The sequence below is a fragment of the Choloepus didactylus genome, chromosome 6, assembly GCF_015220235.1.
Source record: "Choloepus didactylus isolate mChoDid1 chromosome 6, mChoDid1.pri, whole genome shotgun sequence".
Taxonomy (NCBI): Eukaryota; Metazoa; Chordata; class Mammalia; order Pilosa; family Megalonychidae; genus Choloepus; species Choloepus didactylus.
This window is the reverse complement of record NC_051312.1, coordinates 86,321,130-86,348,953: the sequence shown is the minus strand read 5'-3', so window position 1 is coordinate 86,348,953 and position 27,824 is coordinate 86,321,130. Positions and strand designations below refer to the sequence as shown.

The window sequence follows — 27,824 nt, the reverse complement described above, 5'->3', positions numbered from 1 at the left end:
ACACAGAGACAAGGAGGAAGGATGAGGCAAGGTCCCTGGCCAGAGGACTGTCATGAGAAAGTGAAGGGTTTGGGAGAGTGTTCTGAGAGGGCTCCTGGAGGAGGAGAGCTGAAATAAACCCAAAGAGTGAATTTACACATGAATCCTGGAATGTTTGAGCCAGAAGGGGCCTTAGAGGTTAACTGGGAAAATCATGTCTCAGATAATGGAAAATTTCACTTAGGATAGCACAGCTGGGACATGGTGGAATTAAGCGGGTTTTGGAATCTGTGAAGCAGGATGGATTGAGGTTAGATATGCAGAAGAACTTCCTGTATGCCAGGTCTGGGGGTGCTAGAATGGAGCTCAGCCTTGACAATTGGGTCTGTGCTGGGTAAAGTGTCCTTTCTGGAAACAGGAGGTTGGACAAAATGATCTACAGCAAACTTTTAAGCTTCTCTCTGGCCCTTCCCAACACCCTGGATGAGGCTGTAGGTTTGGGGCAGGTGGAAGGTGATGACCATGGTCTCCTGACTCCAGAGTGCCAAAGTGGGGGGGACTGCACCCCGTTCCAGCTGCCCCAGGCCACTTCCTACCCTGGCTGCATTGGCATCTATTCATCCTTTTGGCAGGAGAATGGATGAACTGCCCCTTGAGCCCTAAAGCAGTAGTTTCAGTTGTGCCTGGGAGAAGCAGGAGACAGTGAGAGCCTGGGTCGGGGGTCTGACTCAGTCTAAGGGACATGGAAGGCTTCCTGGAGGAGAAGATGCCCAAACTGAGGCCCCATGGCCTGAAATGATCTTTCCCCTACTCTAGACACCAGCCAAGGGCAGCCTCTGCTCCAGGAAGTACAGCCAATTCAAAATGTGACCCTCCTCTTTGTCAATGCCTATTGTCCCTGAATCTGTTTGATTGGTATACCACTGGAGGCCCAGAGAAGGAGGGTGCTTTCCTCAAGGTCACACAGCATGACAGGGACAAATGAGGCTTGACACCTAAGTGCCCCCATTCTCTCTACCCAGCTCTGCCTTCCCAAAAACCTCCTAGAAATTCAGAGCCCAGGAGGAGGGCTAATGAGTGAGCTTTATTGAGCGTGAAATTGGTAGGAAGTGGGTGGTATGTTGGCACCCAAAAATAAATCCTCCCGGAGAGAGAGGAGACTGAGGCAACATCTGGCCTGGGGCAGGAGCACATCTGGAAAGGGGGTTAGGGAGGGTGGCGGGTCAGCACCCACAGGGTTGCTGGGCCCTTTTGTGGCCATTGAGGTGCCCTGGAGGGAGGCTGAGGAGGCGACTGGCCAGGTGGCTGTGATGGCCTGCATCAGATCAGTGGTTACCCAAGCTGGGGGCTGGGAAGACAGCTGTGGTCAAGGCAAGTGGGTTCGTGGACAGCAGGAAATATCTACACTGGCCCACGCAAGAGACATGTTTGAGCTAATGAAACCCCGATCTTGGGGAGCCCTGGCTTGATTGCATGGAAGGGCTCAACCCACTCCTCCCCCCAGGATGGTGAGGGGGCGGGGGGGGGGTCTGCTCAGTCCCCAGGGAGGAGTGAGGAAATAGGGAGGGTCTGCTCTGCCCCTACAGAGGGGTGTAGGTGGGTGCTTTCTGCTCTGCCTGCAAGGAGGGGTGGGAGACGACGATGAGGTCTGTTCTGCCCTCAGAGAAGGGTGGGGAGATGGAGCGTCAGCTCTGCTCCCAGGGAGGGGTTGGGAGTGGGGATCTGCTTTGCCCCTGGGGAGGGGTGGAGAGGGGGGGTTCTGCCTGCCCCCCAAGGAAGGAGAGCTGCTGGCACCTGGCTCCCTCATCAGCACCCATTGTGGCAGGCAGCCCCGAATGCAGATGGTGCTGATGTATCTGAAATTGTTCCCTCCCTCTCGCCAATAAACCCTGCTAATTTTAACCCGGAGGGCTGCGAGTGAGAGGGTGGGAGACAGACGGACATCCCTGTCCCCCATTCCCCCACCTCCCCCATGGATTATCCACCCCTCTCTCTGCCAAGGCAGGACTGTGACTCTGGGAGGTCTCCTAAGCATTTGGGGCCACATCCCCCAGGTCTCTCCTAGGCATCTGAAAGGGTCAGATGACTCAAGAAGGCCAGATATAGATGAGGAGTGGACAGCCTCCTTCCCACTGTTTTCCTTATCCCTGAATTCCCCAGGAGGACAAGGGGACTCCAGGCTTTGCCAATGTTTGCTCCTGTCACTGACCTCAGGCCCTATCATTCCCACCCTTGAGCCTTGCTAGTGTCCCTGGAAGTAGTGGCTGGAGGATCTCCTGGGGTTGGGAGAGAGTGTGGGATGGCTGACGATAGCTAAGGGCAACAAGAGCTGCTGGAAGGATTGTGGACACTTCCAATCTCTAATGGCAACCATTTCTGCTGAGAAGGATTCCACACTTACCCAGCGTGAGCCTCCAACACCCAGCTCAATGTCACCTCTTCCTGAAGCCCTCCCTGATACCCTCAGCAGAAAGGAGAGCCCCCTTCTGTCCTCCCGCAGTGGGTAACAAAGCCCTTTCAGGGTATTTAGTGGCCCGTGCTGGAGTAAGGGCTCCTCTAGGCAGGGCCTGGGGTCTTGACTTTGCCTCCGCATACACAGCACCCCCACTGGAGGCGCTCATTTGGCAAGGCTGTGCTGAGTGGGGGGTGGGAGTGGGTTCCTAAGGGAAGCAAACCCTGCTTGGAGGGAATGTGGATTTTTGCCTGTGGGGTTGGTGAAGGCAACTACTTTTGCTGAGACACCGAGACACCGTCTGGAGCTGAGGCCTGAGACTGCTCTGGGCCCTTGGGGAGGGCAGATTGACTAGCTGAAGACTTGACAAGCTTTGAACAGAGCTTTGATCTCACTCTGGGGAATGATCTTTCCGAAATACAAATCTGCTCATTTCCCTCCCGGCTCACCACCTGTTAGCAGCACCCGCATCCTTGCCTAGCTCAGTTTACGAGGCCCTTCCAGCTCAGCCCCTGCCCACCCTCCAGCCCTGTCTCCAGTGCCCCCTTCCTCCATTATCAGTCCCAGATTGCTCCCTGCCTTCTACACCTCTGGAGCTACATACATCTACTTGGCCTAGAAGCCATTCTTCTGCACCTTGCCCACAATCTGAATGTGGCTAATTCCCACTCTAGGTACAGCTGAAATGTCACCTCCTCCAGGAAGCCCTCCCTGGCCCCCACCTGAGGCTGGGTATATGGCCTGCTCTGTGCTTCTCTCCTGGAGGGTTGCAGGTGTGTGGTTTATTGCCCAGTAGCCTGTTTAAGTTTCTGGGGGCATTCAGAACCCCTCCCACAATACCAGCCCAGAGTGGATGCCCAGCTGTTTGCTGAACACCTGAGGCTGGAGTCACAGTAGGGAAATATCCCCAGGGTTGGGGATGATCTGTCTGTCCCTTCAAACTCTCTCCCCAGCATCTTGGATTTGGGTTCTAGGTAAGGAAAGTCAGCAGGTTCATGGATCACTGCCTGCCCAGAACCCTGCCCAAGAGGAGAAGGTGTGGTGCTCAGTTCATAAGGATGTTTTTCCACCCTGGAGAATCACCTGGAGACTAAAATATACAAACAAGCAAACAAACAAAACCAGATGCCGGAGTCCCACTCCCAGAGGCTCTTGCTACACAGACATCTGCGTACGGGCTGGACCAGGAAGGCTGGGACGGCCCCTCTGCAGGGTCTGACGAGCGCCTTCCATCCTAGGAGACTGTCTACACCTACCTGCTGGACGGGGAGTCCCGGCTGGTGTGTGAGGAGCCCCCGCACGAGCTGCCCCAGGAGGGGAAAGTCCGGTGAGCCATTCTTCCCCCTCCCCTCACCCCCATCCGCCTCCTTTGCCCTCTCAAATGATCAAGGATTCTCAGGACTGGGGCACCCTGCAAAGTCATCAGATCTGACCCTCCCCATCCAACCTTGACCCCAGTATCCCTGCCAGAGGGTCTGTTCCCTGGCCTGGTGGCTGAGCCCCAGCATAGAAGGGAGAAGCAATGTCTTCTCTCGCCTTGAGGAGGTGAACAGGTACAAGGAAAGTGCCATCTGGGAGGTTTCATCCTCACAGAGCTCTAAATTGCTCCTCGGACCAGAGTCACTGACAGTGTTTATCAGTTAGAATCCCAGCGTGCTAGGACACCTGCCCCGGAGTCGGGGCCTGGAAGCCCGGAATGTCAGACCTACAGGAGCACGGGGGTCTGATGACAGTGGGGCCAGAGGCTGGGTCCTTCCATGGGTTCTGGAGCCAGACTGCCTGTGTTCACACACCTGCTTGCTAGCTGTCTAACTTTGGGCAAGTTACTTACCCTCTCTGTGCCTCAATTTTCTTGTTTGCAAAATGACAATAATAATAGAATGTATAAAATTCTTGGGAGGTTTATATGAGTTTAACACGTATGAGGCACTTAAAATAGGGACTGCTGTACATAACAAGGGCTCCCTGAGTGTTTGATCCTTCTGATAAAACGTCGGAATCACTGACTTCAGGATCAGGGGTTCAGCGCCCTGCAGCCCCTGATCCCTCTGACCCCATCATGGTCAGCCTCCTCATTTTCCAGATGGGCAAAGGCCATGAGATGTGTCCAAGGCCACACATCTGCTGTGAGACAGAACCAGGCCTGGGACGCGAGTCTCCTGGCTCCTGGCTGTCCAAGGAACAGGGAGGGGACGTGAAACTCGTCAGATGCGAGTGTGTTGAAGGGCAGGAGGAGGGTAGGCTCTGCTGGACGTAGCCACAGCCTGCTCGGCACGGAAGGGCCATCCTGGGGCCCAGGAAGCAAGGCACCGGGACCTGAGGGTGGAGTGGGCACCTCTGGGCATGTGACCAGAAGGCAGCTCCCCCCACCACTTTGAGGAGGGTCTTCCTAACAGGCCCAGCAGTCTATGAGGTGGCTTTTCAGGGAGAAGTCGAAGCTGGGTAAGTCACTTACTTTGCAGAGGCCGTGGAAAGAATTCCTAACCTGGGATACTGGGTCTGTGGGCCCCAGGGCTCCTCCTGGTTCCCTGGAACCCTGGATTCTAGGAGGCTGGTCTCTCCCCAGCCCCTTCCCCACGGTTGGTGCCTCTGTAATAGCTCAGAGCCTCCCCACTTCCTGTTTTCCCTCTCCATTCCTCATGCATCTCCTGATAACTACCCCCCCATGAAGACAGTGTGAACCAAGCCAGCCACTGTCTCTCTCTGGTCTCTACTGTCCCATCTGTAAGGTAGCAGGATAGAGCCAAAAGTCATTGGAATCTTACAGGAAAAAATGCTATAATGTCCCCTTTTCTCCTCTGATCTAGGGCCCCCAATACCTAATTCTAAAGAACTTTGCTTAACATGAGCTTGCCTCCTGCAGGAAGGCTTCTGGAAACCAGCTGCCTGGGAGGGACTTCTCTGTGTGTGTGTAAGGGGGGCGGGGGGGTGGGGGGAGTGCAGGATGCTGGGCTTAGAAGGCAGGAGAGGGTGCATCCTGCAAGGTTTGTCCTGCCCCTTGGATCCCACGAAAGCTCCTCCCAGGCTGTCTGCTGTGAGGCAGGATGGGGATGTGGGTTGCAGTTTAGGCGTCTTTGAGGGGATCTGGAACCTCTGCATCAGCAGCCCTTTCAGCATCTCTCCCCCACCCCTCCCCAACCACTTCAGACTCAGTAAAGCCTTTGGAAAAGGTACAAAAAAAGCAATTTAAAGGGAATGTTCAAATGCAATTAGCCCAGAGCTCAATGGAGATGGGGAGGCGAGTGCCTGCTGGGAAACAGGGCTCAGCAGTTCCAGGAGGCCGAGGAGGGTAAGGGGGATGAGAGGATGAGACTGGTGAGGGCAGCAGGGGACTTCCAGGGGCCACAGGGAGCAAAGTGTATTCAGGCCCGCAAGGATTGGGGGTGGGGGTTCAGGTTCGGTCTTCCCTGTTCTGAAATGTTTGCTCTGCCTCTCCATCCCCCATGTCCAGCTGGGGCCAGGAGGCCCCAGGGTGGCTGAGCCCTGCTTTTAGGAGCTCCCAGCAGGATAGGGGCTTGAGACGTAGGTATGTGGAAGAGGGAAGAGCACTGAAATGAGAGTTAGGCCTAGATTCTAGCCCAGCTCCATTCTTGCCTCACTATGTCTCCTCCCTGGACCTGTTTCCTTATTTATAAAATGGAGAAGACAGTTGGGCCTATCTGTTGGCTTGCTATGAGGGTTTAATGAGATAATACATGTCAAGTGCTTAGCTCAGTGCGCAGCCCACAGGAGGAGCTTGGTGATTGCTAGTTGCCCCCCACCCAAGTTCCAGAGACATTGAACCTATGCTTATAACTCACAGATGATTAACTCATTGAGTCATCTTGAGAAAATTACTTCCCTTCTAGCCTCAATTTCTTTTTCTATAAAATGGGTGGGGTTCAGTACAGGGTCCTTCCAGTGGTGACTTCTGTGGCTCTGGTCCCATCAGGAGGTGGAGCCAGCTGCCCACAGGCTGAAGTGTAGCCTGAGACCCTGGCAGTGCCCAGTGCAGGGGTGGGGAGAGGATGCTCCTCCAGGAAACCCTGGAAGGCTGGAGTCAGAGCAAACAGCAGCAGGTGTGAAGTGGAGGTTGGATCATAAAGACAGAGACAAATAAGGCCCAAGGGGAGGGGGCAGAGAATGGGCCGAGGGTGGTGTGGGGGAGAGGCAGGGTGCAGATGGGCCGAGGTGGGCGTGAGGAGGCCCGGCCACTCAGCCCCACCTCCCACTGCTCCTACCACTCCCGGGGCTCTCAGATGCCTGGTTTCATCCCTCAGACATGAATGAGGCTTGCTTACCTCCTGTGCTTGCTCAGGCTGTTTCCTCCCATGCAAAATCCTTCCCTGATCCATCGCTTCTCAACCAACGCACATGTTCCTTATCTTTCAGAGCCCAGTCAGCCTGATCCATAGGTGGAAAGTCAGCCCCCCGCTTCCCTCCTAAGGAGGTTCCAATTTTCAGAACAGGGGGTCGGGTCTGTCCGCTAGTTACCGTGGAGCAGCAGAGACTGTTGGACCAAAATGGGGAAAGAATCCTGGGGCGGGAGACAGGAGACCTGGGATCCTGGAAGACATGGCCACAGTCCCAATCCCAGGAAGTTTCTGGGTCTCAAGCTACCTGTCTGTAAAATGATAGCAGCTGGGCTGTTCCTGCTCTGAATTCTAAAGGCTGAGAGGAAGGATCCTGGAGGGCTGCCTGGGGGAAGGTTTCCCTGGAAGGCTTCATCTGCCTCCCGCTGGTACCCCCCACCCTGTTCTCCCAGCCTATTCCAGTCCCCAGCCCTGCTGCCTTCCTCTTCTTATTGTGTCTCCTGCCATCTTAAAGCCTCTGATTACCCACTGCAGAGAGTGGTAAATCCCAGGCCTTTCAGCTGCAACTGAGATGCTGGCTCCCTCCCTCACCACAAACCCCCGGCTCGGGCTGGTTGTCTCCCTTCCTCAGAGCTGACCTGGTGCCTTCTCACTGCCAAAATTTCACTCTCTTTGGTTTGTCTCAGGGAACACAGGAAATAATCTTTTCTCATCTCTGGATTCTCACATTCTGGGAAACGGCAAGGGGGATTAGAGGGTTCAGAGCCACACCTGGATCATTATCTGACTCTAAGAGACATGAGAGGTCAGAGAGTTATAAGTGCTCATCGAGAGGAGGGGGCTCGATGAGGGGATGGGGCCCCACCAAAGAAAAGGATCAGAGAAGGATGCAGGGACTTGGACAGTCAGTTCTTTCCAGGCGAATGTCCCTACCCGCAGAGAGACTTTCCCTCCACCCATTTTCCACTAAACAAATAGTTGTTAAAGGAATGGAATCACCATAAAACCCACACCCATTCCTCTCTCCACTCCGTGCCCATCTGTCTGTACTTTCAGTGGGGCAGACCCTGGCCACCAGGGCACCACAGGGGGCCTTTGGTCTGGACAGCTGGCCCTGGGGTGTGGGGCCCCCCTCCCCCTCCTTTGCTCTCAGCATCCATGACCTACTGGGAAGTTGGGGCACGGGAGGTGGAGGGATGAGGAGGGGAGGACCTGGGAAGGAGGCAGGGAGGGGGTTCTGAGTTGAGGGGAGAGCCACCAGAGGGTCTGAGCAGCAGAGAAAGCCCCACCCCATTTTGTGGGGGAAGCTCAGCCTCAGCACCCCACCCCACTTACAGATTGTGGGCATCTTTGAAGGCTTCAGGAGCATGGCAGTTCTGGGACGGGTGGGGCAGAGGAAAGGAGCTCACCGTGATGGCGGTGGTAGTGGTGTTTCAGGAGAGCACAGCCTGGCATATCCTGCTGGGGGCTGTGGGCCGTGGCAGGGCCAGAGGAGGGCCGGTTGCAGAGCAAGGCGTCAAGGTGAACAGCTTCCTGAGCCTCGAGGATCCTTGGAGGCCCCAGTGCTTTTTGGTGGGTGATCTGGGCTCAGCCAAGGCTGATCTGCCCCAGTCCAGCCCCTCCTCTGTCCAACGGCCACCAAAACAATGGGGCCTTCACTGGTTTCCAGTCTCAGACTCTCCTTCCCTAGTGAGAGTTTCACCCAGGCAGCCAGGGTGGTCTCCTGAAATCAGTCCTGCCATTACTTCCCCTCCTCCACACTTCTGGGGCTCCCACTGCCCTGAGGATCAAGCAGACTCCTTGGGTCCCTGGCCGCTCTGCAGCTTTGTTCTCACTGTCCAGCCACTCTGACCACCTTGTGGTTGGACCTTATGGCAGATGCACCTTCTCTCTCTTCTCTGAGCCTCTGCGCCTGCACCTCTCTCTGCCTACACATCCTTTCCTGTCTGCTGGATAACGCTTCAGGCCCCAGTCAGGAGTCTCTTCCTGCAGGGAGCCCTCTCTGACTTCACTTCCCTCCTGCACCCAGGTAGTCCAGGGCCTGTTCTTCCCTCATCCCTGGATGAGTTTGTGTGTCAGTCCCCACCACACTGGGGGTCCTCGAGTCAGGCATCTTTTCATTTTGGTCCTCAGTACTTCACCTGCTCCAGAAGGACCCTCAATAAATACTCTGTGGAATGAAAGAGTTTTAAGTAGAATGTTCCCATATGATTTTTAGTTTAGAAGTCGCTCTTGCTCTGGTAGAGAGGATAAATTTAAGGGACCCAGGCAGGAGGCAGGAGGCCAAGGGAGAGGCTGCTGCAGGGTCTAGGGGAGAAGTGTCTGTGTTTGGACTTGGTTTGGGATTGGGGAGCAGGGGACAGTTCTGAGAGATCCATGGGAGGTAACTCAACCCACTTGGGGAGGTGAGGAAGAGGGAGGCAGGCAGGACAGTGTGCGGACAAGACACAAGGGACCCGGTGATGGTTGTGCCTCTTTGGGGGGTGGGGATGCTGAATTCAGTCTGGGATGGGGTGCCTTGGGGCACCTGAGGGACATCCAGAAGAGGCCTCAGGAGACCTTTGGGTATCCGGGGTCTGGAGTTCACAAGTCTGGGCTGGAGGGTCAGGCAGCCAATAGCACTGAGGAAGGTTTTGTTCTGAGGAGAAAAAAGGCCAAGGACAAAGTTTTTTTATTAGGTCCCGGGTGAGAGAGGCTGGGGCAGCTCAGGTCTGGGAGGTGGGGAGAGGGAGACGGTGGGATGCGGCTACAGAGCTCACTGAGCAGCAACACAAGGACCAGTGCCACCTTGTGGTTTCCCAGTATGCAGATAATGGGCGGCCAGTGGGGTCCACAAGAAGGGGGCTTGGCTGAGGGTCACCAGGACCGCCTCCCGCCTCCATGGAACTCCAGACTTCATCACTTCAGTCATCAGGATGTGTGGTCCCTGTGCCCTTCTGCCAACCTTGGTCCTTCCTGGCTGATTGGAACAGTTGAGACAGCCCAGAACTGGAGCCCAGCACTCAAGATCCTTGAAGGGTACAGAGTGTGAGTGTTGGCAGGTTGGGGTACCACTGGTTCTTGTAGATTCTGACCTGGTCAAAGGGGCCAGGAGTGAATGGATATGGTTCAGAATGCTGGGTGACCTTGAATCAGACACCCAACCTCTTTAGTCCTTGATTTCCCGTAGCAGCTGTGACACCCTGGAGACTTGCAGGCTGCCCTCTCTCTCTTCCTCCTCTGATCTTTACTGGACTCCTCTTAGTAACCCCACACGCACACTAGAATCCCACTCCCCCAAGCTTCCCTTCTGCCCAGGCCTGGCAGTTCCTACAAACCCTATTAAATGGATGCAGCATAAGGGATAAGGGACCTGGGACAATTAATCATCAGGGAGTGACATTTGGTGAAAAATCAGGTGCATAATGAAGCAGGAAAGGCCAGCAGCCAGGGTGCGGATATGTGCGGTTGGAACAGAAAGAAACTCGTTCTTCCCACCCAAACCCACCCTGCCTCAGTTCCTGCTTTCCCTTCCCACCATCATACTCACACTCTTTGCCTCCTCAACACTCCTGCCATTTCTCTGTTCAAGGCTCAGACCCCTTTAGCTCTTGGGAAAGTTCAAGCATACTGCTTAAGACAGTGGGCTCCGGTGCCCCAAGTGCCTGGGTTCAAAGCCTGACTCCACCACTTATTAGCAGTGTGACCTTGGACAGGTGACTTGACCTCTCTGTGTCTTAGCCACTCTACCTGAAAATGGAAATGATGATGATACCTAAGTCATAGGGTTGTTGGGAAATTTGAGTTAGTCTATATAAGTTGTTTGGACAGTGCATGGCTCATAGGAAAATGTCTAATAAAATTTAGTTATGATGATTATCTCTGGAGGTCTCCCTTCTTTTCCTAGCAGCAAAAGTTGCTCACAATTGTTTACTGAGGATAGTGATGGTTAGGATTCCACTCTGCTCCATCCTAATTCTCCTTGAGAATTGTCTAAGGTCAAGTAGTAGCAACAGCAGGATTTATCTCTGAGCCCTTGCTTTACTTGCTTAGCTCTCACCATTGGGGAATCGGAGCAGGGCCTTACATAGGCCTTTCCCCCATCTCTGCCAGCAAGAGGCACCAGAGGCCAGACCAGGCCAACAAGCCAATTTGTCTAGCTCCTCACAAATGTGCAGGGTCTAGTCCTCTTTGACCCAGAGGCTGAGAGGTGCGATCCTGTCATCTTTTCAGAGAGGCTGTGATCGCCCAGAAGCGGCTGAGCTGCAATGGACTGGGCCCCTCAGACCTGCTGGGGAAGCCCTTGGCCAAGCTGCTGACCCCATTGGCCCCTGACACCCAAGGTAAGGCTTGGGAGCTGGACAGGGGCAGGGAGGGACTGTGGCCCCTGCTGCCCTAGATCATGTCTGTCTTCTCCCCCTGTCTTCATCTCTCTGTCTCCTTTCTCTTGCTCAGTCTCTAGCAATCCCTCCCTCTAACTGTCTTTCTATCATGCTACTAATCTTGCTGTGCCTCAGTTTCTTGATCCGTAAAATGGGGACCATAGTAGCTACTGTGAGGGGGTATTGCAAGGAGGAGCAAATGAGATAACGCATGTGAAGGACCTGGCACAGACTAGGGCTCAGTGACCAGTGGCTGCAGTTACGATGTGCTTGTGCCTGTTGCTAGATGAGGTTGCTGTGGTCATGCTCTCTCCGTCACTGTTTTCTCTCTTCCTCTCCATGCCCCCTGTCCGCCATGTCTCTTTCTGCCTCATGTCTCAGTCTCTCTAGGTCTCTGTCTTCTGTCTCGATGTGGAAAGTGCACAAGACTGGGAGTCAGGAGACCTGACTTGCTGTGTGATCTTGGGCAAGTCACTTCCCCTTTCTGGACTTCAGTTTCCCAATCTGTAAAATAGGGGTGCTCAGCCTTCTGTGCCTCCCTCCCTCCCTCCCAGGGTTGCTGGGAGGATCATGAGAAAGTTGCCAAGTGAGGGGGTGTCCCTCTGTGCAGGGGTTGTTGCTGTGGTTGTTTTTGTTGCTGCCTCAGGACCCCTCTCTCTGTCTCTCTGGGTCTCTGGGTCTCTCTGTGTGTCTGTCCCGGCCTCCCTCTGTCTGCGTCTTTGTCTCCCTCCCTGGGTCCTGGCTCGGTGTCTCTGGGCCCTGCTGGCCCCACAGGACCACCTCATTGCCCTCTCCTCCTCAGTGCTGGTCATACCGCTGGTGGACAAGGAGGCCGGGGCTGTGGCAGCTGTCATCTTGGTAAGAACCTGCCCGGGCAGTGGTGGGGTGGAGTGGGGGACCAGGAGAGCAGGAAAGGGAGCGGTGGATAGAGCCTGTCAGGTGTGTGTGAGTGTGTGATGGCAGCAGACCGGGCTGGAGTGGGGGGAAGTGGCCATCTGGGAGGAGTCTGGGCTTCTCCCACACTCCAGCCCTAGACAACACCCCAAGTTTTGGAAGGATGAAGCCACAGGTCCAGTCAACAACTTGCTGAGGGATGTGCAAGCCCTGTCTGGCCTCAGTCCCCACAGAGCTGTAAAAGCCAGCCCTTGGCACAGCCCTGATCTTGCCTTCTCTTTGGGATCTTCCCTATGGGTCACGGGTGGGTTGGGAGCAGCAGTGTCCTGAGAAGACATGAACACAACAAGGTAGGGAGTGGACAATGGACATGAGGCACTGACAAATAGAGAGACGGGGGTGTCCAGTGCTAGGGGCTTGAGGAGAGAAGGCCCACAGGGAGGGGCTGCGTGGGAGGGCATCAGGCCCCAGCCAGATTCAGGGCTGAGGCTGGTGCAGAAGGCAGGGAACTAGGTGAGCTTCCTGGAGCTGGTGAACAAGGAGGAAAGGAGGGGGCGTCGGTGAGGAGCACGGGATGCACTGCGGGGTGGAGTTGGGCAGGGTACCCGGTCCAGGCGTCTGCTGCCCTCTGCTGCCCCCTGGCGGAGTTCACCGCAGGGGCTTGGGCGAGCCCTGCAGGGCACCGGGTTCCACCTCTCTTCCAGTGTCCCCTCTCATCTAGAGGTGGGGGGCTCAAAATCTTTGTCCTGTACTAGGAATGGAAGGGCTAGCGCCCCCAAATTGCCCTTATTGGGAATCTGTTTCTGCCGAGGTCACCTCCATTCATATAGGGGGCAGGTGTGGGGTGCCAGCAGATAGATGAGCCGGCCTTGATGTGCCGCAGGGACTCTTCTCAGGCTTATTAAAAAGGAATTAAAGGTTTCTGGGGCACCTGACCTTTCCGGAGCTGCTGGCAGGGGGAGGGGGTGAGTAAGGGCAGATGGGAGTTGAGAGGAGAGGAGGGTCAGGTGGGGGTCCCTGGCTTGGCCTCCTCCCTCCCCATCTGCCTGACAGAGAGACAAGGCCCTTCCTCAGTTTCTCAGGCAAGCTGCTCTCCCTTACCCACCACCCCCACCCCCAGCTTCTGTTCCTGTAGGGAACGGATCTGCTGTTGGCACAGAGTTCTCAGCATGGCAGCTGCCCTCCCTCCTTCAGCCCCAGTCTGTCCAAGAGCAGGTCTGCTTCAAGGAGGACCAGGCTAGGGGCAGTGTGCAGGGGTGGGGTGGGAGGCGTTGGCTTAGCTGCCCACCTCCCTCTCTGCTGAGGGAAAAGGGTCCGGGGGTGCCAGGTTCCCTAGAAGGACTTGGTTATGTTGAGAACCTGAGGTCAAGGTCAGAAGAAAGCAGCTCATGCAGAGAAGCCACTTGGAAGTCATTTACTTTGTGGCAGAAGCATGGCTGCCATGACTGCTCCAGCCTTCTCCTGGGGGAGGAAAGGCCTGTGTGTGTGTGTGTGTGTGTGTGTGTGTGCGCATGCACACGCATGTACGTGCATGTGTGTCCGGTGGGGGCAGAGGGGTTAGATTGCTTAAATTCAACTCACCTTCTCAGAACACTGGCTAGGCTCCACCCCGGGCTGGGTGCAGACACAGAGGGGAATCAGATCCACTTCTGTCACCCTGGCACTCTCAGTCTGGGGGGAAGGCAGAGACACCCTCAGGCCACCACAGGTCAAATGAAATACATGCTGCCACTAGGTGCTCAGGTGGCAGAGGCTGGGGCGGCAGGTAGGGCCTTACAGTGGAGATGGAGGCCTCTGAGTGGAGCTTGGAGCATGGTTAGGAGGTCAACAAGCAGAGAACTCTGGGAAAGGGCATTCCAGGCAGAGGGAACCGCATGAGCAAATGCAGGGTGGGGAGAAGGGTGGTGGCACGTTGGGAGAAGAGTGACCCCAGTGCGACTGAACTGTGGAGTGCATGCTGTTGATGAAGATGCTATCTGGGGCTTTGGCTGCCAGCAGAAATTCCCGACAACCTCCCCTCACCCCCTTCAATCCTCCGGGCAGCTGAGAGCCCTTGAAAGGTGTTGGGATTACTTACAGCTCTGCACTGCACTCATGTAGAAATATACTTCCCTAGGACCCCTTCCTCTCCCCGATGCACACATATCTGACAGGTCCTGTCATTTGCTCCATCCCAGGGGTCCATGGGCCATAGGATCTCACATTGTCCCAAAGACAGCTCAGGCAGCCTCAGACCTCCCAGCTGCTACCAGAAACTGAGAGGAAAGGGTGCAGAGGGTAGAGGGGCTGCATAGGGCAGATCTTTTGGGAGGTCAGAGTCACCAGCTCCTTCCTCAACAAGTCCCATTCCCCTCTCTGAGTCCTGCTGTTGGTGTTCATCCATCTATCCATCCACCCATGGCAGAAATATTTCTCAAGCACGTGCCAGGCACTGTGTGCTGGGTGCTGGGAACAAGCAATGACTAAGACAGACCAGGCAGTCCTGCTCCCACAGACCATGTAGTCTGGAGGGCGGGGGGCACACACATCACACAAGCAAGCAAAATAAGGATAGAATCGAAAATTATGGCAAGTGTGAGCAAGGAAGAGACCAGGGAGCCCTCCCTGCAAGGAAACTTGGGGCGTGACCGAGATGCGAGCTCAGGGGAATATGCTGCCCAGGTGCGGGGCTGCAGGCTGAGTTCTGGGCCGCTGCAGCTCGTAGCTCAAGGCACTTAATTGCAGATTCTTTGAGTGGAAAGAGTCTCAGGTTCTGTTCTTCAGTTCTGGGATCATAAGTCCCTTTGAGGAGCAAGCTGGCCATTGATCTGTAGCATTTGATGCCTGATTTGTGCCTACTCTTTCCCCCAACTGTGCCAGCCACACTAGCTCCTTGCATGGGGATGGGGCATTGATGTGATTAGCCATATCAAATTAACTTGGTGAGGGTGGGAGGGTGGGGGTTGTGCTGGGCTCTCACCCCCCTCTACAGCCCCAGCACCCACAGCTGAGTGTTCCCAGCGAGCCCTGGACACACTCTCTGATTAGCAAGAGTGAGTGCAAGTGTGTGTTTCTGCTGGTGAGCAAAAAGCTGTGTGTGAGTGTGTTGGAGTGGTTGTGTGTGTTTGTGTGAGGGGAGGGTAGAAGTGTGTGCATGGCTCTTGGGTTTGTGAACTCAAGTTTCCTTTGTGCAGGTATGGATGTGCATGTGTGGATGGGTGTAGACACTGTGAATGTGGGTGTGTGGATGTCTTTGTGTCTGAATCTGTGCTGTGTGTGTGTGTGTGTGTGTGTGTGTGCTTGAGTGTCCTCATGAATGTGTGTGTGTGCCTGAGTGTCTCCATGGGAGAGTGTGTGTGTTGGTGCACAGGCTGGGTGGAGTGGCACACAGGAGTGTGTGCTGGGGGTGGGGAGGCCCAGGGTGTGGAGGACTCCGTAACTCCTTTCTTTCCTTGGCCTGCTGCAGTTCCCAGTCTTCCCACTCAGTACCTGGGAGCAGGCTGTTTTAGCAGCCCAAGTCTGGTTGCCCCAACCTTCCCTTTTCCTGAGAGATGGGCCTAGGAGGGAATGAACAAGAAGGATGTTTCCCTCATCTAGAGCTTAACTTTCAATGCCAAGGAGCCCAGGCCTCCTCCAGGTCTTTCCATCCCTAGTCTTGCCCTCTCCAAGGCCCCATAGACACTGGCCCTCAGATGCTAAATTCTGCCGTTGGCTAGAGTCCAATTCCCTAGCTTGACGTTCAAGGCCCTTCCTTCCTTGTCACCTTGGACCCCACACCACCTACCATCCAGCACTGTCAGGACACCCTACTGCCGGCAGCACCCCTCTCTTCAGGCTCCACTTGTCTTCCCCACGCTTCAGTGACCAGCTCAGGAAGCCTCCCAGATGCCCTCCCTCCCTGAGCTCCCACAGCCTTTAGGGTCTGCCCTCTCCTTCCTCCTCAGGTATGAGGCTCCCCCCACCTCACCTGTTGCATCCCCCACCCCCATTCCACCTCAGCCAAACTGTGAACTTCCCAAGAACCTGCTGGTCCCCTCCTCTCCATATGCTCCCGGCAAGGGACCCAGAGCAGAGGCGGGCAGGGGCTGCCGAGTGGGGAGGGAGGGTTGGGGGAGGGCCTCTGTCACAGGCACTGTGGGGAGCCCCGTAGGTGGTGAGCAGCTCTGAGTAGGCGCAGGAAGCAAGCTTATGACGCAGGTGGGGAGCTTTGCTGGCAGGGCCTGCAGTGGGCCCCCAGATTGCCACCCCTCCTCTCTCCCTCATTTTCCTCACCAAGCACACAAGCAAAGATAGGGGGAGGGACTTCACAGAGTATGAAAGATGGGTTGGGGGAACCCCTGGTGACTGGCACAAGGAACTTGGAGAGGGAAAAGGATGAGGTGGATGGTGGTGAGAGTAGATCCAGAGAGGGGAAGGTGTGGACAGAGAAGGGAAAGTGGTGCTGTCCCAACTCTGTCACTTTCTGCGGTGTGACCTTGGGCAAGTCACTCAACCTTTCTGGGTCTTGTTATCAGCAGGGTGGAAGTTTGCCTCACAAGGTGCTGAGTCTAACCTGTAAGGCAAAGCACTTAATCATACCACTCATTCATTCATTCATCCATCCTCCTCAGTTCTTCAGGCACAGCAGATGCATCATAAATGTTGGTCCTTTTCTCTTACCCTAGATTTAGGAGGCTCAAACCCTAACTCTGTCCACACCTTCTCCTCTCTGGATCTACTCTCACCACCACCCACATCATCTTTGTCCCTCTCCAAGTTCCTTGTGCCAGTCAGTAGGGGTCCCCCCAGCCCATCCTTTCAGAAAGGATGGAGCTGGGTGGCTGAGGCTAATGCCACCGATTCCACATCAGTGCCTGAAGGAAAGGCATCATGGACTGGGGGACAGAGAGGGGTCTGAAGTTACTTCACCCCACCCCCACCCCCTGACACACACACCTGCTGAAGGCCTGGCTGTGGCTTGTGCTTTTGATGGGGCAGTGACTGTAACAGGCAGAGATCAGAGGAGACATTCTACTGCTTTGGATCAACCCCAGAGGGCTTCCTGGGGAGGGGGTTTTCTGGAGCTGTTTGGTCAGAAGGATGGGCCTGTGTTTGCAGCTGGCAGGCTGGAGTGTGTTTGTATTGTGGGGACAGATACGTGCTAGGCATGGGAAGGGTACTCTGGCAGAGGCAGGAAGCTGGGGGAAGTCACAGCTGGTCCTTCTTCCCCATCTATCCAGGTTCACTGTGGCCAGCTGAGCGACAGTGAGGAGAGGAGCCTGCAGGCTGTGGAAAAGCATGTGAGTGGGGGTGGGGCCACTGCAGACCTTCATCACAGCTGGCTTCAAGTTCCTGCTTCACTTCCTGTGGGCTGGTGGGCTATGTGACCTTGAGCAAGTCACTTAACCTCTCTGAGCCTCAGTTTCACATTCGAAAATGGGCATAATGGTAGCCCTGACTTTCTAGGGTGAGATAAGCCAGGCAAATACCTTGTAAATACTAAAGGGAGGTATACCTAGGTAAGAGTATCATCAGTGATATTGAGGATTTTTCCAGGCTGAGATTTTATGATATTTTAACAGACTTACTGATTCCCCTTGGTTGCTTAAGACAGAGAAATCTGACCCGGACCAGGCTTGGAAGAGTCTGGGGGTTAGTGGGTGGAGACAAACTTTACCTCTTTATGGACCGACAGACGCTCCAGGGACAGTGGGAGCCCTCAGGAGGGTGGAACGGACTCTGTTCACGGGGCGCAGGCCTTCCCGCGGGAGGCGTCTGCGGGCAGAACCCTGAAGGTTGGGTTTTGAGTTGGGGAGCTGTGGGAAAGGTGTAAGTCCCGAGGCGGCGAGCGCGGTAAGAGTGGGGCGAGGGGCTCGCTGACCGCTCGGCCCGCTCCAGACCCTGGTGGCCCTGCGGAGGGTGCAGGCCCTGCAGCAGCGAGGGCCCGGAGCGGCCCCCGGCGCCGTCCAGAATCCCCGGGTGGAGACCGCGGATGACGAGAAGAGCGGAGTTGCGTACACAGACCAGGACCGCAAGGTCCTGCAACTGTGCGGTGAGGGCCCTGCCAGGGCGGGATCCTGAGGGCGGGACAGGGTCGAACCTGGGGGTGCGCGGGCTCTGAAGGACTGCACCCGAAATGGAAGGAATTGTGAAACGGTGTATCTAGGGCCCGGGAGAGGCCTGAAGGTCTGCGCCCGAGGGGCGGGGCCGGTGGGGGTGGGCGGGGCCTAGGGTGGGGGCGGGGCCGGGGCAGACATTGGACGGCAGGCATTGGTGGGGTGGGGCAGGAGGCGGGGCCGGAGGCGGGCGGGGAGGAGTATTAAGGGAGTCCGGGTACTGAGCACGGCCTGAAAAACTGGGCCAGGGTTGCGGGGCGGGGCTCTTTCTCTGACCCACGCCCGGTCCTTGCAGGGGAACTCTATGACTTAGACGCCTCTTCCCTGCAGCTGAAAGTCCTCCAATACGTGAGTCCCTGCGGCCTTCACACCCCCACGCCTTGTCTGCCTTCAGGAACCAACGTCCCAATGAGCCCCCCATCTCAGTTCAGATTCCTCTGTCCCCGAGTCGTGCCCCTTCCCTCTCCTTCACCTGCCTGGAGAGCCTCAGAGGCGGGAAGCTATGGAGTGGGGTGGCCGCAGATCCGCGATCATCCCCTCGCTCTTTCTTTCCCTCTCAGCTGCAGCAGGAGACCCAGGCATCCCAGTGCTGCCTCCTGCTGGTGTCCGAGGACAACCTCCAGCTTTCCTGCAAGGTGAGGAAGGCCCAGATCCGCGAGGTGGGGTGGGGTGGGGTGGGGTGGGGCGGGGCGGGGGACCGGGGTCTCCGATGGGTGTGTGTGTGTGTGTGTGTGTGTGTGTGTGTGTGTGTGTGTAGGGGAACATGTCTCCTTTTCCTTTAACCATCCCCCGACCTCGCCCCTCAGGTCATCGGAGATAAAGTGCTGGAGGAAGAGATCAGCTTTCCAGTGAGTCCCCGGTCCCTTCCCCCTGAGATGTTGGGCTCTCTGCAGGGCTAATTAAGACCCATAGGCATTCATGGGATCAATGTGCGGGGCTGGGATTCGCTAGAATCTCTTAGAATCTGATAGAATTTCTGGATCTTGGGATACGCTTAGACTTTTTGCAAGAGATCATAACTTCACATGATCTGAGACACATCAAGTTCTACTAGAAGTCTCTTATGAGCTATAGAAAGGTGTCAGACCCAGTTATGCTTACTTGAAAACAGTTCACTTGTTACTACTTGGAAACAGATTTGGATCTCTTAGAATCTGTTGAGATCAGTGGGAATCTTTGGAGTCTGCTTGTCTTTCTCCTGATTAGGGCAGACTCCCCCTCCCCCTTCCTCTCTCTTCACTCTAAGGTTGACTGTGTCTGCCATTTGGACTGACTGAAGAGGCCAGACTTGGGGGGAGTGGGTGGACTAAGATGCCCTGTCCTGGGGGAGAGCTAGTCTGTGACTTGGCCTTTTCCCATTTTCCAGCTGACAACGGGACGCCTTGGCCAGGTGGTAGAAGATAAGAAGTGCATCCAGCTGAAGGACCTCACCTCTGTGAGTCAGGCTCTGGCTAACCCAGGGAGGGGGTGAGGGGAGAGACCACTGCCCAGCCTCCAGAGCCAAAGTCTCTGAGACACGGCAGCCTAGGATGGGGGAGAAAAGATCTGGGGACTTTCTACCATGCCACCCCCATGTCATGGCACTTCCATTCCTATATGGGTCCTTCAGAACTGCTAGTTGCAGAGTGTGATGGAGGGATGGAGGAGGGAAGTTTACTCCCTCTCTCCTTCCCTGCTCTGACTTACCTCCCTTTTGCCTCCCATTTGCAGGAGGATGTACAACAGCTGCAAAGCATGTTGGGTTGCGAGCTGCAGGCCATGCTCTGTGTCCCTGTCATCAGCAGGGCCACTTACCAGGTGGTGGCCTTGGCCTGCGCCTTCAACAAGCTTGGAGGAGACTTGTGAGTCTGGGTGGGGTGATGTGGATAGGGAGACTGAGCTGAGAGCCCGGGCAGGGCTCTGTTAGAATAATGGTGTGGGAAGAGTGCTAGGCAGAGGGTCTTATCCCAGTGAGGCAGCAGCTGGCATCATCATGGAGTACAAGAAGGAGGAAGCCACAGGGAGCAGAGTGAGGGCTGAACAGTTTGTTAGTGCAAGAGCCTCTGGGTTATGGGGCTGCTAGGCCCTTGCAGCTGCTGCTGGCTGAGGCCCAGGTAATCATTAACTCCCCACCGCCCATTTGCTTATTCAGAGTCAAGTTGAGGTCCAAGCCAGTCACCCTTCTCTTTCCCTACTTCCCATAATTTGGATTATCCTCTGTTAGGGTACTCGCCTTCTCCCCACTTGCCACTGTGGACAGTGGCTAAAGGGGCGCAGGCCTGGGGGCTGAGATGATCTGAGGGTCTTCAAACCAACTGACAAGTCTAAGAATCATACAGGGCAGAGCATCCAGGTAAACAGACCTGGTGACTTAACCAGGAATCATATTAAAAGAACTGAGGTCAGATCTGGGGTTTAGAAGTGGTTCATAAATAGATTTCATGTCTTGCATTAGTTGGTAGCAGCTGCCTGAATCATTGTGTTGAGAATGTGTCCTAGTTCAGTGAGAAACAGTGCTGTGAGCAATTAGCCATGTGTGTCCTAGCGGCAGGTTCCGGACACGAATGCCTTGTGGCTACCAAACTTGGCCTAGCAGTTTGTGCCTAGTCATACAGGTGGGGAAGAGAAGGCAGGGGAGGGATGGAGCTGAGAGTACAAGATGTGGCAAGATGCTGACTAGATGGAGGAAGCTACACTGGGATCCAAGCAAGCAGGCCCAGAGTTCCTGCAGAAGTGGGGGGTGTTGGTGGGGACGACTGCAGGTTTGGACTGGAGAGGTGTTGGAAGCCCTGGGATGGGGTCGTAGACCTCAGCATCAGGGCCTGCCAGCATGGAGCTTAGGAGGCAGTTGAGTGGGCCCAGGGAAATGAGGTCATGGGGATGAGGCAGGTCCCTGTCAGAGCTAGCTGAGGCAGGCAGGATGCAGGATATGTGGCATTTGGGATTGGTGGGAATCCTGGTGGTGGGAGCATATATGCCATTCAGCAAATACATTGAGTATTAACTGTGCCCAGCCCTGTACTGACCAAGTGGCCTGGGAAGGCCTTTGGGGAAGGGACTGCAAGGTGAGTAGCAGTCCAATGGGGACAGTGGCCATGACCTCTGGCTGCAGGCTGTGGGGCTAGCCCCAGACCTGGATGAGAGATGGTATCAGAAGGGAAACAAGATGGGGCCTTGGTGACAGCTCTGAAGCCCAGGGCAGGGTTGGGGCCATCTCTAGGTCCCACATATTTCAGGAGCTGAGTGTTGAATGATTGGATGAACCAAAATGGGGCTCAGCTCAGAGCAGTAACTGCAGAGAAGCTGCCTGGAATCCAGCTAAGAAACCAGAGAACAGGGGCTCCAGAATCCTTTCAGCTGGGCCCAACGGGGGGGTGGGGTGGGGTACAGGTAAGACATCCAGCAAACCTCTCCGGAACATCTCCCCTTTGCCAGGCTCTGCACTTGGCATGGGATGATACAGCCACGGTCCCTGCCTTTAAAACATGAAGTTTATTTTCAGGGCATAGAGGGACTCAGATGGGAAGGGTATTCCAGGTACAGGGAATAGCGTGGAAAAAAGCATGAAGGTGTAAAAGAACCTGGGGTTTTCTCAGAGTGATGAGGATCTTAGTGTGGCTGAAGCTGAGAGCCCATAGATGAGGGCAGAAAGGAGAGGTGGGACCAGACTGAGGGACCTCAAATGTCACAAGGAAAGTGTGCAGATAGACCCATGGTGTTGAGGATTGGGATCTAGACCTGAATCAAGCAGCAAGCAGGAAGGGGGCCACCCCGGCAGTGAGGAGCACTGAGGCCAGCCAAGGAATGGAGAGAGGACCTTGGCAAGGAAATCTTGGGGCAGAGAGATGGCCAAGATGGCTGAGGCAGCCCTCCCCCCCCCACGGCTACCACCTGGAGAGGCTTACCCATGGCCCCTGGTCAATCCAGACCAAGGCGGCTCTCAGGTGACAAGTCATTTGGTGGCAGAGGGAATGACTTCAGCTGGATTTGGATCTTGTCAGGCAAGAGCTAGCTCCATGAGTTGGGGGGATACCTCAGGATTTATGAGGCACCAAATCTGGGCCAGCAGGGTCCAGGGAGAGTGACAAGACAGGGCAAGATGTCACCCTTGGGCAGTGCCACTGCCCCTCCCTGAGGCTGGAGGGGCCCCTGGGGAAGAGTAGGGAGAACACCTAGCTCTGGCCCGGGTGGGTCTGTAGTCTGAGGGAGGAGACCCAGCCATGATCTGGGTAAATCCCAAGTCAGAGGAGGGATACATGGCTCTGGCTTGAAGAAGCAGTGGTCTGAGAAGGAAAGCATATTTCGGTTGGAGGGGGAAGGCCCACGCTGCCTCTGTAGTGGCGGAGCCCCAGTAGAGGAGGGTCATGGTTAGCTGGTGGATTTTGGAGTGGGCTTCCTGGCGGAATGGAATTAAGGAGAAATGGAAGAGGAGTGAGGGGTCTTTTCGGCTTGGCCTTCCCTCTCTCCTTCCTCTGTGACCCCTCCTGCCTCCCCCAGGTTCACAGACCAGGACGAACATGTGACCCAGCACTGCTTCCACTACACCAGCACGGTGCTCACCAGCACCCTGGCCTTCCAGAAGGAGCAGAAACTTAAGTGTGAGTGCCAGGTGAGTGGCCCACCTTGCACCTCTCTCGGAATCCAATCGCCCAGCCCTCAGAGGGCCATCCACAAGGGAAAAGCCCAAGTCTTCTGGACTGATGGCAGCCCTGCCCTAAGGCAGGGAGAGAACCTCATGACCTAGAGGCCTCTTCAAGGGAGAGGTCAGTAGTTTCTTAGGAGCACTGGCTGCAAGCACTGTATATGCTCACTCTCTAGCGTTCCATCTGGGTACTACATCAACATCTGGGAGGGTAGAGCACATCTATCCTCACATCTGAGGATAGATCTGCACATCTGAGAGACAGGGATTCCTAAGCACCTTTGCTGTGGCCGTACCCTGAGTCCTTCATTTAACAGCCAAATCATTTCATTAAGCTCTGCCAGTTTCCAGTCTGTCCTGGGAAGCCTAGGGTAAGAACGAGGAGACCCTAGGGCAGTTGGAGGCAGGGGGCTGGATAGGGTGACCTCTGCAACGTGAACTCTCTGTGATCTACAATTCCTCCATTGCAGGCTCTTCTCCAAGTGGCAAAGAACCTCTTCACTCATCTGGGTGAGAGCACTGTCCCTGTCCATGCCTGGCTGTGGGGTGGGAGTGTGGCCTGGGCACTCCAGCCTTGTCTCACCACTGTCCCCCTGCTGCCCCTCCCCCCCAGATGATGTCTCTGTCCTGCTCCAGGAGATCATCACAGAGGCCAGAAACCTCAGTAATGCAGAGATGTGAGTAAAACCACCAGGGGCGTGGGGAGAGAGGGCTCACCCAACCCCGCCTTCTAGTGGGACCTGGTCACCTTTTGTGTGATCCTTTGTTTCATGCCTGTCTTCCTCACTAGAAGTTAAGCTTCATGACAGCAGGGACAGAGCAGGCTTTACTCTCCACAGGACTTCAGCTTCTAACAGTGCACATAGGAGGCGCTCAAAAATAATTATTTGAATGGGCTTGGAATCAGCCAGTCCTAAGGAGAGACTCACTGGGGAGCACTCCTCCCTGGCCTCAAGTCACTGAGAAGTTGGGGGTGGGCGGAGAGGGGAGTCAGGGCCTTGTGGACAAACACCCCTTCCCCTCCCCACAGCTGCTCCGTGTTCCTGCTGGATCAGAACGAGCTGGTGGCCAAGGTGTTCGACGGGGGCGTGGTGGATGACGAGGTGAGGCAGGGCCACGTGAGAGTGTTTGGCCACGGAGAGTCGGCAGGGGGCGCTGGGGAGCGGGCGCCGACGTCCGGTGGTCCCCTCTGAGGCGGGCCTCTAATCTCTGCCTCCCTGCACTCTCCCTGCTCCGGCAGAGTTATGAGATCCGCATCCCGGCCGACCAGGGCATCGCAGGCCACGTGGCGACCACCGGCCAAATCCTGAACATCCCGGACGCGTACGCGCACCCGCTTTTCTACCGCGGCGTGGACGACAGCACGGGCTTCCGCACGCGCAACATCCTGTGCTTCCCCATCAAGAACGAGAACCAGGGTACGGGCGCGCGGCGGGGGCGGAGCTGAGCGCAGGGTTGGCAACCCTTCCCCGCCCCCAGCAGCATCCCTGAGCTGGAGGGGCCGGGCCTTCCAAGCATGGGACATCCCCTGGGTCACCATGGGAAGCCAGATCCTTGCCAGATCCCTCCTTCCGCCAGTCCCAAACCCTCTCCCGCCCCCAGAGGTCATCGGTGTGGCCGAGCTGGTGAACAAGATCAATGGGCCATGGTTCAGCAAGTTCGACGAGGACCTGGCTACTGCCTTCTCCATCTACTGCGGCATCAGCATTGCCCATGTGAGTGGGGGACAGGAGCAGGGCCGGAGCGGGACCATCTCTTCTCCCCGCACTGGCTCTCCTTGCTCGGTTCCCAGACGGGTCCGTTCCCCGCCTGGTACTCAGAGCCCTGCTGCTGGGTTGCTGTACGCCCTGGCCACCTCTGGCCTCAGTGTCCCATCTGTAAATTGGGATACTGTTGCCTGCTGTTTCCAGTCAGTGTCACAGGACCATGGGAGGGGTAGAAAGGAAACTAAAGAAAGCTTTGAAACCTTAGTTGGCATTATCTCCACACTTTCTCTGGAAGCAACCTCAGCCCAAGCCTCTGGTCAGCTGCTTTTTGGGAAATGTTGAGTCTCATTGTCCAGGCCTGCTGGCACCTCTTGTCTAGGAATCCAGTCCCCAGATCTGTAACACTGTTTCCCACATCTTGCTTCTCTTTCCCTGCTGTGGGCCTCGGGCTCCGTCACTGAAGATTGGGGCAGGAGGGGTGGGGAGATGGCACAAAATGCTAGATCTAATACTAAAGGGATCTGGGGAGAAGGGGGGCTGGATGAAAGTGGGGGTGGCAGGCTCCTTGTTCTAGACTGGAGTCTGAAGGCTGAAACTGGGGTCAGAGCCAGTTGAGGGCATTTCAGAGATCTCATGGCCACCTTGCTTGAATTCACCTCTCCTTCTCTCCCCCAGTCCCTTTTGTACAAAAAAGTGAATGAGGCTCAGTATCGCAGCCACCTGGCCAACGAGATGATGATGTACCACATGAAGGTGAGGACTGCATGGAGCTCATCTTCCTCGTTGGGGACCCAGGGCCACCTGCTCCTCTGTGCTCCTTCCCTGCCTCCCAGAATCCACAGGGGCCCAGGACTAGGCTGGGCTTTCTGATTCCTCTCTCCTGAAGATAGGAAGATAGGTGCAGAAGAATGGCTCATCTCCTGCTCTCCTGGTCACTCCTTAGGGGCAGCCTCCTGCTGCCCCATTGCTTATAGACCTCTCTTCTAAGCAATCTCTGGGTTCAGCCCCAAGGCTGGAAGTGGCCAGCAGGACCCTGCCCAGGGAAGAACCTGGTTCAGCCAGGTATCCACCATGTCCAGGGAGTAATTCGTATCTTGGAGCCTTCAGGCTGGGCAGCCCACCCAGGGCCCTTGTCCACAGCTGCCCTCAGGTGCAGGGGTCATGCAGCCCTGGGTTGTTCTCATTTCTGATATTCCATCCTGTTCCCCGATCCTCTGCCAGAAAAGCTTCCCAGGCATGTGGTAGTCATTGTTCATTTTGACGTTTTCTTTCACTCGTGTCCAAACCCAGACTTTGTGGTTAGGAAAGATTAGGGTTAGACACTGGGAGGTTCCCTCCCAAAAGAAGGAGCATGTGAGTTAGTGTCTGTGAAAGCCTGTCCTGGTTTGGGGGTGTCACAAAGGGGTGTTCTCTGTCTTTGCCAAGGGTAGGCCATTGTAGATGAGGGTGGCCACCAACAGAGGGACACTTACAGGGAACCACAGGGCTGAGGGGGAGGGGGGGGATCTCTTGCCCAGTGACAAGCCATGGAGTGGACAATGGAGTGGACAGCCTGAGTGTGGTGCATTCTGGGTGAAGGTCCCTCCACCTGTAGTTGGAATTTGAAGGTAAGGACGATGGATGGTGTGACATGGGCTTCTGATATCCCGGCTGGGCCCCTCCAGGTCTCTGACGACGAGTACACCAAACTTCTCCATGACGGGATTCAGCCTGTGGCTGCCATTGACTCCAACTTCGCAAGTTTCACTTACACACCTCGCTCTCTGCCCGAGGATGACACCTCCATGGTGAGCTGGCTTTTCTCAGGCTTGACTGGGCATGCAGCCAGATTTAAGTTAGACGTGCCTAAAAGAACTTGCTCGCAAGACCAGAGTCCTCAAGGATGGCTATGGGGTATCCCTCAGAGCTGGAGTGGCCCATGGGGCCTGCCCAGAGGCCAGAGGCAGGAGTGGATAATCACCAAGAGCTGCTCCTGAACCAATGATGCCCAGGCCCTGTGTCCTTGGGGTTTGCATATTCCTCCCTGTTTTTCTAAGCTTTTATGTGTATTTGGTTCCAAGAGTTCTTAGGTCTTAGATCCTATATTTCTAAAAGGTCATCACTCAGAATGCTTGGCTCTACTACTTTATGGTTTTCTAGTTTTAATCTAAGGTTCTAAGACTTCAAAATTTTGAGCCTGAGGCTTCAAGAAAGGCTGAAGCAGGGGCCTCATTTGATGTCAGGCATCCCTCTGATCTCCCTTCTGCCCTCTCCAGGCTGTCCTGAGCATGCTGCAGGACATGAATTTCATCAATAACTACAAAATTGACTGCCCGACACTGGCCCGGTGTGTGCCCCAGCCCTGCTCATCTCTGCCTCCCTCTGTCCTTTACCCCAGGTTTTGGGGAAGGGGTCTCTCTGAAGATGGGGATACCCAGTCTTGTGGAGGTGGGAGGATTCATGAATGAGAGGCAATTCACATACACTGGGACCACAGGGGAGGGAGTAAAGGAAAGGAATAGGGCAGGGCAGACCCTGGAGGACTTCCTGGAGGAGGAGAAGCTGAGCCATTTCTGCTGCCCTCCACTAGGTTCTGTCTGATGGTGAAGAAGGGCTACCGGGATCCCCCCTACCACAACTGGATGCACGCCTTTTCTGTCTCCCACTTCTGCTACCTGCTCTATAAGAACCTGGAGCTCACCAACTACCTCGAGTGAGTGGCTCCCCCTTCACCCCATCTGGCAGCCTCTGGGGGCCTCTTCCCTGGGACAGGGAAGCCTTTCCTGTTGAGCCTCTTAACTGCAAAGTGGGGGTTGCATAGTCCCTTTTTCCAGGAGGGAAACGGAGACTCTGCAACTTGCTCACCTCACATAGCCAGTGAGTGACAGGTCTGATGGACTCCGAAGCCAGTGCTTCTTCCCAGGAAGGGCCCCAGGTGTCCTGACCCCCTGCCTGCTCGGCTCCTGGATGTCTCATCCAGCCACCCCTCCTCTGGGGGTCCTGGAGGAGGGGGCTGCAGGCTGATATCGTTCTTCTCTGCCTCCCAACCAGGGACATCGAGATCTTTGCTTTGTTTGTTTCCTGCATGTGTCATGACCTGGACCACAGGGGCACCAACAACTCCTTCCAGGTGGCCTCGGTGAGACCCCGCCTCCTCACAGCGGGCACCCACCCCAGGGTCTCTGGGAGTCTGAAGAGAGGTGGGAGCTAGCAGGACCAGAGGACAGCCTCAGATACAGCCGGAGACTCTCCCAGGGTTGGCTCGGGGCACTGAGCCAGGGGCCGTGGGAGGGGCAGACAAATGGGCAATACTCAGCCTAATATGGCGGCACTGGGACTGGATATGAGGGGTGACAGGACGTTTCCTGGGCTTTTCCAGAAATCTGTGCTGGCTGCGCTCTACAGCTCTGAGGGCTCTGTCATGGAGGTACTGCTGTTCTGCCTGGTCCCTGGCACCACCCCCCCC

General features: G+C 55.7%; 1 protein-coding gene across 2 annotated transcripts in view; it reads left to right on the top strand.

The window, feature by feature from the left end:
- PDE2A (phosphodiesterase 2A) overlaps positions 1 to 27,824 on the top strand; it is a 90,225-nt gene that overhangs the window by 58,406 nt on the left and 3,995 nt on the right. For both annotated transcript variants that reach the window (XM_037840532.1, XM_037840533.1), the window contains 22 exons: positions 3,670 to 3,758; positions 10,936 to 11,045; positions 11,887 to 11,942; positions 17,177 to 17,236; positions 17,835 to 17,988; positions 18,348 to 18,400; positions 18,613 to 18,687; positions 18,859 to 18,900; positions 19,419 to 19,487; positions 19,763 to 19,893; positions 22,529 to 22,640; positions 23,144 to 23,183; positions 23,287 to 23,350; positions 23,704 to 23,776; positions 23,914 to 24,091; positions 24,276 to 24,388; positions 25,055 to 25,132; positions 26,044 to 26,166; positions 26,635 to 26,705; positions 26,949 to 27,071; positions 27,410 to 27,497; positions 27,738 to 27,785. In XM_037840532.1, the coding sequence (XP_037696460.1) occupies positions 3,670 to 3,758; positions 10,936 to 11,045; positions 11,887 to 11,942; positions 17,177 to 17,236; positions 17,835 to 17,988; positions 18,348 to 18,400; positions 18,613 to 18,687; positions 18,859 to 18,900; positions 19,419 to 19,487; positions 19,763 to 19,893; positions 22,529 to 22,640; positions 23,144 to 23,183; positions 23,287 to 23,350; positions 23,704 to 23,776; positions 23,914 to 24,091; positions 24,276 to 24,388; positions 25,055 to 25,132; positions 26,044 to 26,166; positions 26,635 to 26,705; positions 26,949 to 27,071; positions 27,410 to 27,497; positions 27,738 to 27,785 (1,950 nt within the window). The remainder of the gene's footprint in view (positions 1 to 3,669; positions 3,759 to 10,935; positions 11,046 to 11,886; positions 11,943 to 17,176; positions 17,237 to 17,834; positions 17,989 to 18,347; positions 18,401 to 18,612; positions 18,688 to 18,858; positions 18,901 to 19,418; positions 19,488 to 19,762; positions 19,894 to 22,528; positions 22,641 to 23,143; positions 23,184 to 23,286; positions 23,351 to 23,703; positions 23,777 to 23,913; positions 24,092 to 24,275; positions 24,389 to 25,054; positions 25,133 to 26,043; positions 26,167 to 26,634; positions 26,706 to 26,948; positions 27,072 to 27,409; positions 27,498 to 27,737; positions 27,786 to 27,824) is intronic.